Source organism: Cavia porcellus, unplaced genomic scaffold (genome assembly GCF_034190915.1).
Source record: "Cavia porcellus strain 051 isolate PalLab524CR breed Dunkin Hartley unplaced genomic scaffold, mCavPor4.1 scaffold_30, whole genome shotgun sequence".
In the NCBI taxonomy this organism is placed as follows: domain Eukaryota; kingdom Metazoa; phylum Chordata; class Mammalia; order Rodentia; family Caviidae; genus Cavia; species Cavia porcellus.
The window spans coordinates 48,034,592-48,054,591 of record NW_026947513.1 but is presented as its reverse complement, the minus strand read 5'-3'; the positions used below and the strand labels follow the sequence as shown (position 1 = coordinate 48,054,591).

The 20,000-nt window shown below is 35.2% G+C and overlaps 1 protein-coding gene across 7 annotated transcripts in view; it reads left to right on the top strand.

Annotated features, from left to right (window-relative positions):
- Ankrd17 (ankyrin repeat domain 17) overlaps window positions 1–20,000 on the top strand; it is a 166,101-nt gene that overhangs the window by 60,956 nt on the left and 85,145 nt on the right. For all 7 annotated transcript variants that reach the window (XM_063240326.1, XM_063240325.1, XM_063240327.1 and 4 more), the window contains exons 2-6: window positions 5,839–5,992; window positions 12,472–12,628; window positions 16,361–16,508; window positions 16,763–16,910; window positions 18,101–18,334. In XM_063240326.1, the coding sequence (XP_063096396.1) occupies window positions 5,839–5,992; window positions 12,472–12,628; window positions 16,361–16,508; window positions 16,763–16,910; window positions 18,101–18,334 (841 nt within the window). The remainder of the gene's footprint in view (window positions 1–5,838; window positions 5,993–12,471; window positions 12,629–16,360; window positions 16,509–16,762; window positions 16,911–18,100; window positions 18,335–20,000) is intronic.

The following is a 20,000-nucleotide window of genomic DNA, read 5'->3' as shown; positions in this document are numbered from 1 at the left end:
CATTGTGTAGTGTAGAGTGACCTGGAACTCTTGCTGATCCTCCTGCCTTAGCCTCCTATTACTGGAATTAAAGGAGGGCACCACTATCCCCTGACCAGTAAAATGTAGCCCAAAGGAATATTTCTTAGGTTTGAGAGCAGACACAAAAAAGAATAACTTATAATGACTATAATATTGTTTTAATTTTATGTACAATAATTATGCATTCAAAGAACTTAGAAGAGCAAAGAGTCAGTTTTCTGAGCTTTAGAGCATGTCAGTGATTAGGAATTTATTCAGAGGGACAAGGGTGGTGGTAGAGTGGGTGTTAGCATAAGTTTGATTTCCTCCTTCCTAGCCCTGCAAAAGCAGAAAAACAAAAAACCCAACAATTTATGACTGTCATAAAATTGTTAGTTTCTCAACTGTTTCACCTACCTTTTTATATGGAGGTTTGTAGTATCTTTTTATATGATTTTCATAATAATAAATTATAGTTAGATTCAGAAGCCCTTATTGCTTTCAGTTATTTCGCCTGTGATTGAACTGTCACTGAATAAGTGTTATCCGAGTTAGATAATAGTTCAGGGTGGCATTCTCAGGAAACAAATTGATTCTAATGAATATTTACTTTGTAGGTAAAATGGTATGAGAGTGTTGTCTGTGGCTTAAATAAACTGAGACCTCTGTATGCTCTTTTTTTTTTAACCTTGCTTCATCAAACTTATCTACGTGGCTTGGTTTTGTGGCATACACCTATGATCCTAGCAGTTGGGGAAACTGAGGGAGGAGGATCTCCTAAGTATTGGAAGCCAGCCTGAATGACATAGCAAAACCCTGTCTCAGAAAGCAAACAATAACACACACACACACACGCACACCTGCACCCACGCGCGCACACACGGAGGAACAAAGGGAGGTAAGGAGAGATACAGAAAAGTTATTTCTGTACTTCATTAAAGAAAATAGTAAAGGGCTCAGAATTTGAGAGCTTGTGTACCATGGACAAAGCTCTTGGTTGTGTCTCTTGCACTGCTAAAAAGAAAGAAAAACACTATTTATATTTTTATTTAGATCATTTTCAACATTAATGATTTAGAATTTTTGATTCAAATTGAGTTTTTTTAAAAAACATAAAAATTGTATAATACAAATGGATTAAGTATCAGTGGGAAAATGTGTTTTAGTTTTAGTTTGAACCCCAACCAGAAGGTGACAGGATAGAGGTTCTGTTCTCATAATTTGGTTTGGAATTGATAGGAGATTATTTTTTTTTTTTAGTAAGTTTATATCTTGTTAGTCTCTCGACTTACTCCAGTTTATTTTAAGTTGGAATAAAAGTATTGAATGAGGTTTGTCTTTTTGGTGCTGGGTATTAAACCTGGGCCTTGTACATGCTAGATGTGCACCTTGCCATTGTGTTACATCCCTGCCGCTCTAGTTGGAAGAGAAATTGCTGCTAAGATAGAAAATTGTCTTCTGCTTCCTCTCTTGAGGCCATAAAACTTTTTATCCTCTCATTGTCTTTGTTACTTTTTACCCTATGCTATTGCTCACTTGTACACTCTCTCATTAAAGAAACAAGTTCTAGATAGTAGGGTTGATTTTCATAAGATTGTATCTCCTGTAGTGTACTACTATGAATCTTTCGGTCATGAATGTTTGCAATAAATGTGTCTAATAAAGATAGCATTTTTTTCCACCTGCTAATGTAAGACTTTTCTGTATTCTCATTAGCTCTTTAAAAGTATGCTATTAGTTTTATTTATTACAATTATTCCTGTTTCCAGATACACTAGTCTTTTAGAATCTTAAAAGGGAAGAATCATAGAATCATCTGGTAAATTTGAACTCCTTTACAGATTTTATTAAGTGGTTACTTTAGTCATGAAAATTATATATCAGTAAACCATACCGAGTCTCTCCTTTCATGGAACACAGAAGAATATTTATGGTAAATCTATGAGGGGGAAAACGCAGAATAAGTGTCTAGAGATGGGTAGGACTTGCTTAGGTCACACAGGAAGCAGCTGCAGCATTGATATCGCCTAGGCCTTTGGATCCTAACTATGTCTTTAAAATTAGCTCATTCTTCATTAATGTTAAACCAGCAGTAAGGAAGAAATAACATTTATTCCTCTTTGCTTTTATTCTGATTCTCCTACCCTCTCCATTTAAATCTTTTTATTGTCATATAAATTTTAGTTTTCTTAAGTTACCAAGTTTTACATGTAAAGATAATGAACTTAAGACAGTTTTTCAGTTTTTAATTGAAAATGTACTCATATATGAGGTACAGTATGATATTTTAGTACATGAACAATGTATAGTGATCTAACCAGAAAAAATGGTACATTCACCTCCAACATCTATCATTTTGTTGTGTTAGAGTATTTGAACTTCTCTAGGTATTTAGAAGTATGCAGTTAAGTGTCAGTCATGTTGTCCTACTATTCTGTAGAACATTTAGATATTACTCATCCTAACCAGCCACACTGCTGTGCCTATCAAACATCCTTTTTGGAGAGAAATTTAGTTTAAGAAAGCAAATATTTCTGCACTCTGTATCCCTTCTAGTATATGTGCTGCCTTGAAATGTAGTTTTCTTGGTAAATTTTCACAATGTAACATAGGGAGCTTTATGTTAGAAAATTGCTTTTAATTTTAATGGAGGTTAATATCATCTTATGATGTGGCTTGTAACTTTCAGTCGCTTTCTGCAGTAAATCCTCTGTTTTATCACAAAGAAATTTGATCTTGTGCCAGTACCATATTCTGTGTTCTTCTGCTCATATAAATCAGTTATTTTGGTCAGCATTATTCTTTCCGCTTACATGGTCTCCTTTAGTCAGATTTAGTCCTTTAATTTGGCAACTAACCTTACACAGTGCTTTGAGGCTTTTTGCCAACAAGTTTGAGGCCAGCTTAGGCTAAATGAATGCAGGGACACCTGTATAGCAAGACTAGCTTTCAAAAAAGCAGCAAAACAAAACAAAAGGTAGTATGCGCCTGTGTTCATATTTCCTTTGTTTGTCTTCTCTCACTAGATTGAAATGATTATAGGTATTTTAACAAATGAAATTTCATTTGACACAACTTGTGTTTTTTTAATATTTTTTTATTTTTGTTTTTTGATACTGGGGATTGAACTCATTTCCTTGTGCTTGGCAGGCAGACACTTTTGCCACTAAGCTAAAATCCCCAGCCCTGAAACAACTTTTTGTTCAAAAAGACTCATACTTTGGACTTTATTTCAGAATGGGAAGATTTTTTAACAGATGTTTTTGACTTACCCTAATTTAAAATTCTCTGAAGTTTTTCAGTATATTTATAGACACAATTTTTTAAATGTTTTATGTCTGTTTGCATTTTGAAATACTAGAAATCTCATTTAGTATTAAATACGTGTTTTTGACAGCATGGTTGCCAGGCATGGTAGTGCACACCTGTGATCCCAGCACTCGAGAGGCAAAGGCAGGAGGATTGCTGGGAGTTCCAGGCGTGCCTGGACTATATAGTGCATTCAAACTGCACAGAGACATTGTCTCCAGAAAAAACAAAACAAAATCAAACAAAACAAAACCAAAAAACAGCATGTTTACTAGATACAACTTTCAGAGATGAAATAATACAGGGTTCTGATGTTCTGATAGTGAAAAACATTTCTTAAAGTGCTTTTCTTATTACTAAAGTTCTGGATACTAGACAGGTGCATGATTTTTTGTTTTATCTGTTTTATTTATTATGATGTTAGAAGTACTTTAGATTTGTAAAATATATTTCAGATCATGTTAATGGTGTTTTATGTAATAACTTTCAACTTTTTATCAGAAAATAGGAAAGAATATTTCTATCTCTTTGTATGTAGCACTGTGATAGGGAATGTCAGCTTTCTGTCACGTTTCAGGAGTATATATTGCCTCTTCAAATGTCTTGATTTGAATTTGCTGTTGTGTATGGTCAGTGTTTCTCAACATAAGCTCTTAGTCCCCAAGAGTATCTCAGGTATCTGGGAGGCAAAAACTTACTTCCAAGTGTGTATCCTTTCAGCGTTGCTGAGAATGATCAAAGAACTATACATAAGTACTTATGCTGTGTCTAGAAATACATAATATCTGGAGAATTACTAATACTTTTTTTGAGATACAAGATAAATTAGCCCTGTTTTTCTCCCCAGGGGAAATGCCATTTTTTTACTGCAAAGTACAGCTAGCAAACTATAGTTATCAAACTGAAGTATTTGGCAAACATTCACAAAATGATTTATGTGAGCCTGTCTACTTATTTAAGCTTTTTGAGTCAGTCACTATGTAGCTCAGGCCGGCTCTGAACTTGCAAGGCTCTTCCTGCCTCGCTGACTCCACACTTTAATTGGAAGTATTTGTTGCTGGTGATAAAGTTAAACTTAAAGTTGGACATGGTAGTGATTACCTGCAATCCCACCACTTGGGAGGCTGAGACAGGTGGAGTTTAAGGCTAGCCTCAAATACATAGTGAAACCCTGTCTACAAAACCACAAATTTCAGGTTTTAGTTAATCAAAAATTAGAGCCAGATGGGGTCGGATTACATGCCTGTAATCTCAGCTACTCAACGCTGATGAGGGAGGAAAACAGGTTTGAAACTAGCCTGATAATGTAGTGAGACCCTCTCTCACAGTATCCCAGCACTCTGGAAGGCTGAGGTAGAAGGGTCAAAAGTTTGCTCAGTCCGTCCAACTTGGTCATTTAGCAAGATCCTGTCTGAAATTTTTAAACAAAGGTCTGGGAATATACTCAGTTCAAAAACTCTGGATCCAATTCCCAGTATCTTAAAAATATAAAAAGGCCAAGGATTTAGTCCATGCATTACTTGTACAAGGCTTGGGTTCAGTCCTTAGTACCACAATTTTTGTTGGTTTTGGTTTTGGCCTTGAACACACTGTGTAGTTCAGGCTGGCCTCAAACTCCTGGTGATCTTGCTGCTTCAGCCTCCCAATTCAGCCTTGCTGGAATTGGGGCCCCATGCCTGGCACACACAAAAATTTCTAAAAAGCACAAATTAGAAGTGTGAAACTCTTACTTTCCTAACATGATAGCTTTGCAGTAAAGACATTTTCTGGGCTGAAATTGTATCTTGGTAGTACTATACTTGCATAGTATATGCAAGGCCCTAGATTCAGTCTCTGGCACCACAAAAAAAAAAAAAAAAAAAAAAAAAAAAAATCAACAAAGCAGTTTCTGATGAAATCAGTGATGATGATCAGTGATGATATTAGTGACAGTGGCTTTTAAATATTATTTCTAATAGCATAAGTTAGATATTATTTCCTATGGCCCTATATGGAGTCCTTAGTGCTATATTTCCTAAGTATATCAAAGTATCCTGACAGTACGTGGTTTAAGATATTGATGTAAAGACTGAAGAAGGGAGAGGCTGCTTATGCCAGGGCCAGGTTTCATAGTCTAACCATTATCTTCATAAACTCCTAGAAGGTTCATAGCTACAATAAAATGAAAAGAATATATATGGTTTTAATATAAAAATTAGACTGCAGTTAATTAATAAATTCTTAAGTTCTTCACAGATTCAATCTTCTTTTAGTTAAGAGATAATTAGACATCCCATAGAATATATTTAGTATTACTATTGTATTTATTCATGGATAATTATGTTTTGTTTTATTTTGTTTTGTTTGGTACTGGGGATTGAACTCAAAATTACACTTATCAGGCAGGTGCTTTGCTGCTGAATTATATCCCCAGCCCCTATTCACAGATAATTATGTTAAAACATTTTTCTCTCCCTGTTCTCTCTTTTCCTTCTGTCTCTCTCTTTTTTTTTTTTTTTTTTTCTTTTTTTTTTTCTATTCGTGTTCTAGGTGGAATCTTTCATTTTGGATCAAGATGATTTGGAAAATCCAATGCTAGAGACAGCTTCCAAGTTGCTCTTGTCAGGTACTGCTGATGGTGCAGACCTCAGGACGGTAGATCCAGAGACACAGGCCAGACTAGAGGCTTTGCTGGAAGCGGCAGGTATGTTTAACCTCTGTCTTAATACTCACTACTGATGTAGATCTTAAGAGGGTAGATCCAGAGATACAGGCCCGACTAAAAACCTTGCTAGAAGTGGCAGGTATGTCTAAGCTCTACAGAGTAAGAATCTGTCTTATTCATAAAAACCATAAGCTTCAAGATCACACAATTGGCTGGGCATGGTAGCACGTGCCTATTAATCTGAGCACTCTGGAGGCTGAGGTAGGAGGATTGCTGTGAGTGTGAGGTCAACCTGGGCTACAGAGTGAGCTCAAAGCCACCCTGAACTGCATAATGAAACCCTGTCTCAAAAAGACCAAATTATATGAGGAATCAGAGTCTCTGATGAACCCAGAATGTAAAGAGAAGAATAAAAGATAGTAATAGGAAGTAGGTAGGTAAGTCTTTTTCAAATAGAAAAGGGGCAAGAGATAGAGGAATGGGGGAGAGAGAGGGTATTAAAAAAGAATGAATAAAGAATGGAAGATGTGTCATGTAATTGTGCCAGCTCCTCCAAGGAGTATAGTCACTATGTATTGCAAACATTTACTAATAAAAACAAAAACTAAAAAAAAAAAAGGAAAAACACTTGTTATAAATGTATGATCTTATGCAGTGTAATACAGTTCATAAAGTTTAATCAGTTTATCAAGAATTACTGGATGCATTTTGTTAAAACATTTTAATTTTTGAGAGTAAAATCTAAATGCTGAAATTTACTTTATTTAAAAAGACAATAGAGCCGGGGATATAGCTCGGTGGCACAGCACCTGCTTGGCAAGTGTGAGGTCATAAGTTTGATCCCCGGTACTAAAAAAAAGAGAGAGAGAGAGAGAGAGATGATTTTTATTGTTATGTGCTACAATGCACTTGTAAGATGGGTGTAGTGGCACTTCCTTGTAATCCCAGCACTTGGGAAGCTGAGGCAGGAGGGTTGCTGGGAGTTCCAGCCCACCCTGAGCTACAAGGTGAGTTTAAGGCCAGCGTGAACTGCATAGAGAAACCGTGTTTCAAAAAAAAAATAAGGTACTCGTAACTTCCAAATCAGTACTTATAGTCTGTCATGAACTAACAGAAGGCAGCAAAAATTTTTGAGTGCCCTGTGTGTAAGGTTTGCTGTTTTCTTGTTTTAATTCTCATAAACACATGTCCTTTAAAAGTTTGTTCAGTGCCACATTTTGTTTTTTATTTATGATTTTATTCTTAAAAATGGCACGAACATAATGCTGTTGTGCTGTCCAATTCTTTAGTAAGAGAACACTATGATTTTCTTGCATAGAAAATGAGTGTTAGGTAAGACTTGATCATAATGCTATTGGCTCATGAGTTCCATGTTATTGAGTCAGTTTATAATTATTTATTAAGATAAGTTGCAGTGCAGCCACTTTGACCAGAAGCTTGCAGTGGCCTAAACCTATTCTTCTCTTAGGAACAGTGATTGAGTGTTTTCTAAGTCAGAGTTTGCAGCAGCTTCACAGAACATAACCTATTATGAGTAACAGTAATTTCCTAGGTACATTTCCTCCCAGTTTTTGGTGTAGCTTCTGTCTTGAAACTTTGTGGAGTACATTGTCCATCCTGTTTTGTAAAGTTGATTGTATTGTCCCCATAGCAACAGTATTTTAATTAAGGATTCTGTATGCAATCAGAGAGTTAGTGCCTTACATGTAATGTGCTTTAAACATGAGATGATGATAACTCTGAATCTCTACAATTGTTTTTAAAAGGCCACAGATTTTCTGAAATAAAAAAATAAACATAAGTGTACCGTGAACATTAATTGCTCATGGTTTAAGAACCATTATGTAAAAAAAAAATCAAAACCTTGATGTGCTATGTTGTACATGGAGTGCATGTAAATAAATGTATTTTATTGTACCATAAAAAGTACCCACTGGTGTACTTGTAACACAGCATAAAAATATTTTAGGTATTTGTGGATGAACTTGGTTTCTGTTCTGAGTTAAATTCTGGAATATATCATTAAAAGAATCTTGACCAAATACAAAGAAAACTATAAGAAGAGCAAAGGAAGTCTTCTTGACTTACAGCAAACTGTTTATATTGAGTACTAGAGAAATTTGATATTGCAAGGGAAGTTTGTGAGAGAAATGGAAATTATGAAATTACTTGAAAATATATTAAAAGAGTAATAGGAAATAGCACTTCTGAAAAGGAAAAACTCAGGTTGAATATACTGTTCTGTAAATGCTTTAAAAAGACCATTGAGGAGTATTTAACTTTTGAAGAGGGGGGTATTTTCTATGACCAGAAGAAGTAGAATTGTGTTCGGAAATGCTATATGAAAATAACTTTCAGTTAAACACTTCTGCAGGTAGAGTACCTTTTTATATATAGGATGCTAATAGTTGCTTCATATTTCTTGTTTCTCTTATCTAGTCCCCTTTTGTTTTTCTCTCCCTCTTTTATTTCCTCCTACTTTCTATTGAACATTTTATACAGAAATACAAAGAGCATAATATAACGAACTCACTGTATGTCTGTTACCTAGCATGACCTTCTGTCAGGTTTGGGCAGACCTGCTTCATCTTTATTCATTACTTCCCTGCTGACATCTCCACAGGTGTGAATTTCAGTCTGATTAGGTATCATGTCATTACCTATATAAGTACTTCTTTGTCCCCCAGGAATTGTAAGCCATATGTACTATTGCAGAGCCAAACTAAAAAACGAAATTCTCCAACATTGCCAGAACCTGTTAGTATTCAGATGTTACTAATTGTTTCATGTTTCTTTTCAGTGGATTTGTTTGAATCAACATTCAAACAAGGTTCTTGTGTTTAAAAATGTTACTCTTTAACCATAATAGTTTCTCCTTTATAAAAATGTATTTATAGATTTTGCCATTGTATCTCTGTTGTATTTTCTTTTGCCATTTTTATTAGTATATATTTACAATACATAATAAATTCGTTGTGAGAAATTGTACTTTTTGATCTCATCTTTAATACATTTGGTTGTTTTTTCACACTTAAGATTTCTGTCAGAGGCTAGTGATCATTAGGTTCTGTTGGTAGTTAAGAACAGTAACATAAAGTGTAAAATTCGGAAGTTCACATAAGTGTTCTGTTGAGTTTGCATTTCATTATAAAGCATGTCTTGGTTTCCATTACAGCAGAACACTTTATTTAAAGCATAGCTATGTGACATGATACTCATTTATTATCTCTTAGTTTTTGCATATTAGACATCAGGGCATGGTATGGATACTTGTATTTTTTTGCTCAAACTTTCGCAGGGCTAAAACTCCCTGTCTGCTCATCTTTCTAAGTTCATGCTGTGGCCAGATTCACTTAGCAGTTGAGATCTCAGGCTCTTACTTCTTTGCAGTTGCCCACATTCCTTAATACATGACTCATTTCATCTCTAAAAGGCAATAGTTGTACATACAATCCTTGTTCTTTGAATCTCTGACTTTCTTATCTCCAAGCAACTTGAGAAGTCTCCTCTGCCTTTCATGAGTTCATGTTTTGGGCCCATAAGGATAATCTTGTCTTTAGGTCAACCATGCCTTAATCATGGGAACAAAATCTATGAAATTCATAGTCCTAAGAGTTGCATAAGGCATTTAATGCTGGCAACATTTTGGATTTCTAGCATTGAATGGATAAGAGACTCTTCCATTTTTTTTTTTTTTTTTTTGGCTATACTCAACATGTCAATATGTTTATTTCTTTTCTCTGTTTGTGTTCAGTTTCTTGAAAGACACATCTAGTATTTTTTGTCTCATGAATAATAAACCTAGTTGCCATACTTGTGGAGCTGGAAGAAGAGGATTTTATTGCTTATTATGTAGATGTTTATGTTCACTTAGCCCTGTTTTCTATTTAATCCTTTTTCTCTTCTCTATATCTGGTTTGGTGTGTTTAGAGAATAATCACCAGATAGTCAGTCCATTTCCCTGTTAACACAAGCAAAGCCTCATCCTTGAATCAGTTACTTCTAATTCTTTAGTCCTTTTAGGCCTACTACCTGGTTTCTCTTTGATAATGTAGTCATGTTTCAGTTTATTGAGTTAAGTCCATTGCATCACCCATTTATTCTGTCTTCATAAATACTTAAGATTTTTAATGCATTTTTAGTTCTATCAAAGATGGCAATTCTGTTACATTATAGTCATTTTTTATTCTAAGAAAAAAAGGAAAATAATTATTTACTCCTTTGTTTTAAAATGAGAAATCTAGATATTTAATGTGCTTTTTCTCTTCTGTAGTTCTATTGTTTAATTCCTTGAATGTCAGAAGTGGTAAAGAATAATCTAGTCTTGTCTGCTTTGTGATCTATGCTGATTACTAACTGGATAAGACCAGAAGGTTCACAGTAATCCAGGGTGGCTAACATAATTAATTTTTGATCACTGCTTATAAATTTGAAACCTTGCAATCCATATCATTGATTACTTCCTGGTTTTCTTTAATCTGAATATGTGAGAAATTCAGAAAAATTTAGCATGGAGTATTTGTTTTTGAACTTTCTTTTTAAGCCTTGAATGCTTTCAGTTGGTTTTTCTTCCTCTTCTCCTGGTTCCTTTTACTATCACTGACAAGTATTTGTTATATAGCTGATTTAGATTGCCTGAAGAATTGGAAATAATTCTCTCAAATGGCAATCTGTGACCTTGATCCCAGTAGTGCCATAATAGCCTTTAGTAAAGGTGATCCATGAAATTTATATTACTGTAGCGATTTAGAATGTACTGTGACTTTCAGTATTTGTGACACCAATTATCCAGAAGTTACTGACCTTACCAGACCAACAATGTTTTTATCCTTTGCCCAACTTGATAAGCAGATAGGAAATTTAACTGGTCTGAATATTTTGTTATAGTAAAATCAGAAACACTTCTTGTCAGATTTACTTTTGCCTTTATAAAATACGTTTATATCAAATTTTTTTGAAAAACAAGTATATGCTCTTATAAAGTTTATAAAACTTTAAATACAAACTTACATGGTAGTGTGCTCCTTCTACTGTTACAAAATACATTTATTTGTGTATGTTTATTATTACCAAGTGAGTGATCTTTTCTGTTTCTAACTTAAATAATTTGTTTAAAAAGCTAGTGTCCTTTAAGGAATGTGCATTGAAATCACTTGGGTATCACTTGAAAAATGGAGGCTTTAGATTATCATATCTTGGGACCTAAGATTCTGTGGCAGGCAGTTTCTGGTTTTGGGACTGAACCCAGGGCCTTCTCATTCTGTTACACCACCACATACACACACATCACCACCACCCGCTTTTTTTGTTTTTTTTTTTTTTAGAGACAGAGTGTCCCTAAGGTGCTGAAATTGGAGCCTTAAGCTCCCAGAGAACTGGGATGACAGGAATGTGCCATCAAGATTTTGCATTTAAATAAGCTCCTAAGTGATTGCAGTGCTTCTACCTAGGGTATCATATATTGAGTAGCGAGATAGTAGTGTCCATCATGGCGTTAGATGTAAAGCTTCTTAAATTCTGGCTGTACATCAGAGTCATTTTTAAAATATGTGACTGCCTTGACCCTACTTTCTGAATTAGATCTACAGATGTGGGAGAGCTTAACATTTGTGTTCTTGAAAAGCACCTCTAGTAAAACCGTTGGACAGCGTGGATTAAGTACCACCAGGTTACACAATGCAGGTTAGAGATGAGCTTGTTTAAATAGGGTTCAAAAGTAATAGGGATCTGAAAAGTAACAAGTTGCTTCATTCAAATGGTTTCTCATGATTTATTTATACTTTTAATTTTTTCCCCTTTTGCTGTTGATTGATTTTTAGATACGATTTTGAGTATACAGAGATACATCTATATAGTTTTTGGTTTTGTTTTGGTCACATGTTGGTAGCCCAGCTAAACATTCTTTTTTTTTTTTTTTTTGTCTTTTTCGTTTTTATCGGTACCAGGGATCAAACTCACGACTGCCTGCTTGCAAAGCAGGCGCTTATGCTGCTGAGCTAAATCCCCAGCCCCCAGCTAAACATTCTTAAGTAAATGTGGACATTTACCAGAGGTACAGGAGCAGCACTGACACTATTGGCGTCAATGAGTCAAAAATAACTTTTAGGACTCTTTGTTTTTCTGCTTTCGTCTGTGTTGTCCTTAATTTGAGCACCCTTTTTCTGAATGTGGTGATAAAAGGAGCTAAACAGCTGATGACTCATATCTTACCAGTTTAGCAGCCTTAGAACATAAATTCTTTCAAAGGCATGACAGATATCTAAGTAAGGCTCCAGGTTGGCCCAAGCAGAAGACCCATTTCTGGCACTGGGGGTATTAAGATCATATACTTAAGAAACTGCATAAAAGGATTAGGAATTTTAGAAAATTGAAGAGTCTTGTTTCCCAGAAAGATGACAGAAAATGCGTGTGATGACTGTACCATTTGGAGGTTATTTGTTAACATACTTAAGTAACTTGAGTTTTGCTTTGCTTCTTCTTTTGGGCATGTCTGTATTGTTGTGGAAATTATGGTATAGGGATAGGCAAGTTATCCACGGCTGACGGGAAAGCCTTTGCGGACCCTGAGGTGCTTCGGAGGTTAACATCGTCTGTTAGCTGTGCGTTGGATGAAGCTGCTGCTGCGCTTACTCGAATGAGAGCTGAGAGCACAGCAAATGCAGGGCAGTCGGACAAGTAAGTATTGTTTTGCCATGGTCAGTGTGAAAACTGTTTCCTTAAAAAAGAAAAATAGCTGATTATTACTCGGCATTTATTTTGTGCCTAACAGCATGTAACTACTTAGCTTGTGATATCTTACTTACATTCATAATGACACAAGTCATAGGTTTTATTTCTTTTCCCATTTTATAGTTGAAAGCTAAGAGCTAGATAACTTAAGATCAACTAGCTGCCAATGGCAGGCAGAGCACCAGTAGATGTCTTACTGCACAGCTGACTTCCTAGCCAGTATGTGTTGTAAAGGAGATCTTTTGCTTAAAGTTTATTTTTATGTATTGGTGATAAAGAAGTAAATACTTTTCAGTCATAACTGTTTTCTAATTCTTGTGCATAGTTCTGTGACCGTTTTAGATGGTAAGGTTTTTATTTATCTTTTTAAAATGGTAGCTATAGTTCCTAAGGAACTTTACTTTTATATCTTCTGTAATTCCTTGGTACATTAGAGTTAGTAAGGGCTAATGAAATATTTCGTGACTCCTTTAAGGTTCTCTGATGGTATAACAATAAAATCACACCATCTTGTATATAGAAATAGTTACACACACGTACACACATAAACACAAAACTAGATATGAACGCCAGAGAAGAAACTGGAAAGGAATCACTATGTTACTTTTTCTTCTATACGGCTTTTTTCTTCTAACTAAAGTGAAGCTATTTTACTTATTTTAGCATTAGAAAATTGGACTATTCTGTTATGGTCCTGCCTTGTTTAACAATGAGATAATTTTTTCCCCTTCTGTTTGTGGTGCTAGAAATCAAGATTCCATCTATATTTTCAGCCCTTTTTTATTTTGAGACAGGGTCTCAATGAATTGCCCAGGCTGGCCTGGGGTAGTTGAGTTTATGGGCATGTTGAGGCACCTGCTTTGACTATTTTGTGTGAACCTCAGAGTGTGCTTGCCAAACTAAGCTACAGAGCCATTGAGTAATAGATGATCTTATAGGTCCAACTGTCATTAATGCAGAGAATCGTTGGCTGAAATGTCATTGTGGGGGGAGGGTGGAGAAAGAAATGTCGGGAGGAGTAGAGAGAAAATTATAACATTTAAGAACTGACTAAAAATAAAAGGATTTTCTTTATGAAAATATCCAGGTATGTTTTAATGCTGATTGTTGCCTGAGAAAGTAAGTTAAAAACACTTTGAAGAATATATTAAAGCTAGTTCAAGCAGGAAATAGAATACGTAAATAAAAATCATCTTTTATTTTATTTTATTTTAGTACCCGGGATCGAACTCAGGAGCTTGTGCTTTCCAGGCAGGCACTTATGCTGCTGAGCTAAATTCCTGACCCACATCTGTTATTTTACATTGAAACAATAAAGCATGTTTGTGACAATCACTTGTTCAACAAAGCTTGAGCAGTATGGTGTAGTGAAGTGCAGTGAGTGCTGTGTACCAGCTTGTATACTAGCTAATACAGCACCATGTGGCCAGTTTGAGTAAAAAGCCCTTTGCTCAAAGTTGTTAAGTTCAGCTGCTGTTAGTATAGAGAGAGAATGCTGTAAGCTACCATACAGCTTTGGTAATTGAGTGAGAAGTCCAAATACCAGAAGAGAGTATATGCATGAAGAAGTGAGAAGTGATGAAAGGTATATTCTTATGTAAGAGCTGTATTATAGAAGGATTTGTCCTAAAGTTGCTTAAAATGTGAAGCATAGGAGGTAGAGTCTGTCCGTGTTGTGTGAGGTGGAAATTCAGAGGCCTGCTAACTGGCAAGCTTATTAAGTATAATTTGAGACTCACTTTGTTAAAGGTTGGTAAGGGGACACAATACAGTTAACACATTAATGAAATATATAGTGTTGCACATTGATGAAGATTATGAGTTGCAAAGAATGTAGGAACTGCTAGTACAGGATTTGGATTGGAGGTCATGTTGCATTTTTGGCAGATGAGTCAGGGAAGTCTTTACTTAAAGATAGAGGTAAGTGGGAGAGGACCTGTGCACAAAGACAGCAAAGTCAGCTAACTTGGTTTGGAACTAGCTCACAAGGGGAGAACAAAAGATATGGTGAGTGTTTAAATTTTAAAATCTTAATACAGGGGCTGGCGATTTAGCTCCGGCATAAGCGCCTGCCTTGCAAGCAGGCAGTCATGAGTTCGATCCCTGGTACCGATAAAAATGAAAAAGACCAAAAAAAAAAAAAAATTCTTAATACAATATAAAACAATGCCATGAATTGTGGGATGAGGATTGGAGCCTGGGGAGTACTTCAGGGGATTAATGACAGTGTGTCTTTCATTGTAACAAATTTATAAACTTAAATGCTCACTGGATGTTATGATAAAACCCTACCTGATCAAATTTTGTAACAGTTGCTGTTAGAAAGACACAGAGCCCATTGGATAAATGTGTTTGAAGTGAAGGAGAATATTCTTGGGATGTTAATGGCAAGATGTTTTTTGCTGTAATAATTTTTAAAATTTAAACATTCTGTGTGGAATGTATTTCTTGGTTTCACCAACTGTCATAGTGAAAGGAAAAAAGGCTCTACAACCAAAGTGGAAAGAAGAAGGGAAAGAGGAGATGTGGCCAAAAGGGTAAAGGAATGAGAGATGTAGTACCCTGCCCCTGGGCAGATCTCATGAGACTTTCACTGCAATTAGAGGATTCTTAGCTAGAGTAGTGAATTTCGACAGGGCATCGCATCTCAGTATCACAGCATTCCGGAGTCGATGAAGGAGGATCAGTCAGAGTTCAAGGTCAGCTTTAATTACCTAGGGAGTTCAAGACCAGCCTGAATACATAGCAAGACAGTGTCTCAAAAGAACAAAGAGGTTAGAACTTGCTTTGTAAAGGCATCAGAAGGAGAGCAAAAGTGAAATTAGAAGAGGCTGGTTAGGAAGTACTGCAATGATCTAGGCTAAAAAATATCTTGAATCTGATAATGATAGCAGAGGTAGAGAAAAAGATGATTCATAAGTGTCTCTTTAAAGTGACAAGGCCATGTTTTCAGTTAATGAAAGAGTAAGAATTGAATTATATTTGAAATAAAGAGATCAGTAATAGCTCTGTATTTAATTTTTGTGTGAATTTTCCTTCAAAATTGAAAAGGATGTATATAGTAATTGTTTTGGGAGGTTTAAAGGACAAAAGTTTCCTCTCAGTCTAGTTTTCTGTTATTTTCCTTTCTTTTTCCAGTCTGCTTTTACTTGAATCCCACCTTTTCCTAGCTTGGATTTCCTTTCAGCCATCATGGTGTCAGGGCTACTGCTCAGTGGTACAGCACTTGCCGTGCCTGCAAAAGTCTTGGGGATCAATCCCTGGTACCATGTACTGCAAAAAAAGTATAAGTACATACTTGGTTCAGATAAGATATCAGTTACTTAGTATTCCATGCCCTCATCTTACTTGACGGAAGGACTCAAAAGGCCTTTGACTTAAATAGTACATGCTATATTTCATTTACTCTATATTTTTTTTAAAATGTCACATAAAATTTTGTAATTTCTCCACTTAAATTATATTTCATCTTTCAGTTGCATAGCTAAGAACCTTTGTAGAATATTGATCATTTAATCAGTAACTTTAATAGTAGATATCAGATCATGTGAACTCATTTTTGGTTTTTTGTTAAGAAATGTTATAATTATTCAAATAATCATTTGTATTTACCAGTGCTTACACAGTGCAGTTTTTTATGTTTTTCTGTCTTGCATTACAATATTCTTCCCTAAACAGCCGCAGTTTGGCAGAAGCCTGTTCAGAAGGAGATGTAAATGCTGTGCGCAAGTTACTCATTGAAGGGCGCAGTGTTAACGAGCACACCGAGGAGGGGGAGAGCCTACTTTGTTTAGCTTGTTCTGCTGGATACTATGAACTTGCACAGGTTTGTGTTACCAAAGTAAACCTTTACCTTTTCTTTAGATTTGGCCTTGAGGAAAATATAAATCCTTTGAACTATTAAGTTTAACAGATTAAGCTTTGGTAGATAATTTTTGTGTGCTTATATTGAATCTGTAACTATAAATACATATACAAGATATTTTTTACTCAAAAGTTGTAGGTTCAGTCCCTAGCACTGCCGTGTCCCCCTACCCCATGATGAAATTATCTTCTGATACCCTCTTACTCTTTCACCAGGTCTTGTTGGCAATGCATGCAAATGTGGAGGATAGGGGAATTAAAGGTGACATTACACCTTTAATGGCTGCTGCTAATGGAGGACACGTTAAAATTGTGAAGTTGCTGCTAGCTCATAAAGCCGATGTCAATGCACAGTCTTCAACAGGTCAATTGTGTTTCTTTTTCATTTCTGCTAAGTAATAGTATCCTTTGGTAATAATTGTTCCATGTGGAAGTGATCGTTAGTGATACATTTACAATTACCTTATGTGTTAGAAGCACTACATATTTGCATTTAAAGGCTATAGAATATATTTCAAATAAGCTTTCTCTTACTTTGTATGGGCAATTATTGCTCTTTGAAGAGCAATGTAGAGTACAGTAGATGAAGAGCTGACAGTAGGCCCACTGTCTGGAAATAGAACAGGAAGGGTTACACCTCTGACACCCAGGTTCTCTATTCTTCTAGGAAGAGTGAGAAGGGAGATAAAGGACATCAAAGGGTATGATACAAAAGACTGAGCTCATGACTTTATTAATTTCAAACTTGAGCCTAGAAAGATTTGTTATATGTTTATTTCATGTAAGAATACCAAATTTATTAGATGTTTTGAATAATATTTAAAGTCTACAAGAACACTTTTACTCAAAGAGTTCATTTTCATGCTATCAAAACACAAGAAAATTATAATCTGGTTTTTAAATTAAAGTGATACTAGCCAGGCATGGTGGTACATGCCTGTAATCCTAGCACTTGAGAGGATGAGGCAGGAGAATTTCTGTGAGTTTGAGACCAGCCTGTGCTACATAGTGCGTTCCAGGCCAGCCTGAACTACATAGCAAGACCCTGTTTCAAATAAAACAAAAAACAAAAGCTAAAGCATGATAACCATATGTATTATATCTTTTAAGTATTTAAAGTATTTTAAAGTTTGTGTTTAATATGTAAGCTTGAAATCATTTTCATTAGTTAATTTGTATTGAAACTTACACTGAAAATACATAATTAGAAGGAAAGGTGTTGAGGTGATTAATTTTTGCTATATAGTATCTAATGCTTATTAAACTTTTGATTAAATATCTTTTTCTCATTTGAAAGAGAAAAGTTTGTTTCAGCTCTACAAGTACAGTCTTGATAAGTATATCAGATTTTCCATGTATTTGAGTCTGGTTTAAAATGCAGAGAAAATAAGATGATTTGAGAAAGATAAAGTATAATAAGGAAAATTATGTATTTGTTTATTATTTAATATTATTGTTGTAGTCTTCCAGTGTTTTTCTCCTTGCTATAAATTAGGTGCCAAGTTCTGTTGTAGAGTCTTTTGTTAATGTCTTTGTGTTTCCTCATAATAATAGGCAACACGGCACTTACCTATGCTTGTGCTGGAGGCTATGTAGATGTGGTAAAGGTGCTCTTGGAATCCGGTGCTAGTATTGAGGACCATAATGAAAATGGTCACACACCTCTCATGGAAGCTGGAAGTGCTGGACATGTGGAAGTAGCCAGATTGCTGCTAGAGAACGGGGCTGGCATTAATACGCATTCCAATGAATTTAAAGAGAGTGCCCTGACATTAGCTTGTTACAAAGGTATGGTATATGCTTTATTTGAAACAAAGTTTTTAGGTAGGTTTTTTTGTTTTTGTTTTGTTTAGGTAGGTTTTTTTCCCCTTCTTGGTCCTGGAAATCAAACTCAGGGCCTCAAACTTGCTAGGCAGGTGCTGTGCCACTGAGCTATATCTCTAGCCTGAAAAAAAGTTTTTAAACCAATAAGATTATAATTATTTTATATATTCTGTTGTTACATTAGAATGATACTAAAGCATGATAATCATGTATTATGTAATTAGATGCAAGTGTTTTAAAGTTTGTTTCATATGTATACTTAACGTATATATAAATATTATCAATACAAAGTAACTATTAATTGACCTAGTTTTATTTGAAACCATTTAATTTTAATATTCATTGTGCTTTATTTTTTTTATTTCAAAGAGAATAAAACCAAACACAACAAAACAAAGCAAAGCAGAATGAAACAGTGCAAATAACACGGGTTTCAGAAAAAGCAAGAAATCAACAATAGCTGCTGTAATGTCTCTTGTTTTCTTCAAGTTAGTTGTCTGTACCTTCACACACAATACATTAATATAAATCAAAATACTATAAAAGCAATCAAAACACAAGAATGAGAGCCTTAAGGGCTTTCAAGACCAGATACTAGGAAGTCAATAAAGGCTACCATAATGTCTCTTGTTTTCTTCAAAATGGCTGTCCATATCTTCATACATATTGAAATCAAATAATTGAAAACAGACTAAAACCAAGAATAAAAGCATTACTGGATTTCAAATCAAAATGATAGGAAATCATCAATGACTACCATGTTGTCTCATTTTCTTCAGTGTTGGCAATGTGCTTTGTGATACTTTTGTAGGTTGGGAACATTTTGCCTAGTGCAAAATGAGGTATATTTTGAATATCAGCCAACCTGCATACTGATACTACCGAAAATATCCTACTTTGTGCAGACGAGACTCTTGCCTGGGCTGCAAATAAATAATGATATAGGGTTAGGGAGCATTTGCATCCAGTGGTGCTCTACCATTGAATTACATCGCAGCCCTGTTTATCTTGAGACCTGGTCTCACTCAGTTACCCAGGCTGGTCACAAAGTTGTGATCTTACTGCCAACTTCTTGAGTATTACTGATTACCCAGCTAATATTATATGTAGATTATTAAAGACAGTCACACAAACATTTCTATCTCCACATGCATGACAAATAAATGTTAACAAAATAAAGAATAAAAAATAACCCAGATGCCATGCATCTTTGTCTGTATAGAAAAATCATTCAGGTGTTTCTTATATTTATTGGCCCATTCTTGACCCAGTTATCAAAAAAAAAACTGTTACAAGTAGGAAATCTAAGACGCACTCACACTCAGGTGCTAGCACATTGTTCTTAATATTCTGCACCTTGGCCTTTTCTTTCCCCACTAGTCTTGACCTTGTTTGTGTGATGTCTTTTCAAATAATTTCCATTAAAAACATGATAAGGTAAAAAAAGGGAAGAAGTTCATATATATACACGAATAACACTGAAGTTAATTTTGAAAAACTGTACTTTATTTAAAGTGCTTTTAAACTGGGTGTATTGATGCATACTTATAATCCAGGAATGTGAGTCCAGCCTGGGCTACATAGTGATCTCAATGCTAGGCTGAACTGCATGGTGAGACCCTGTCTTAAA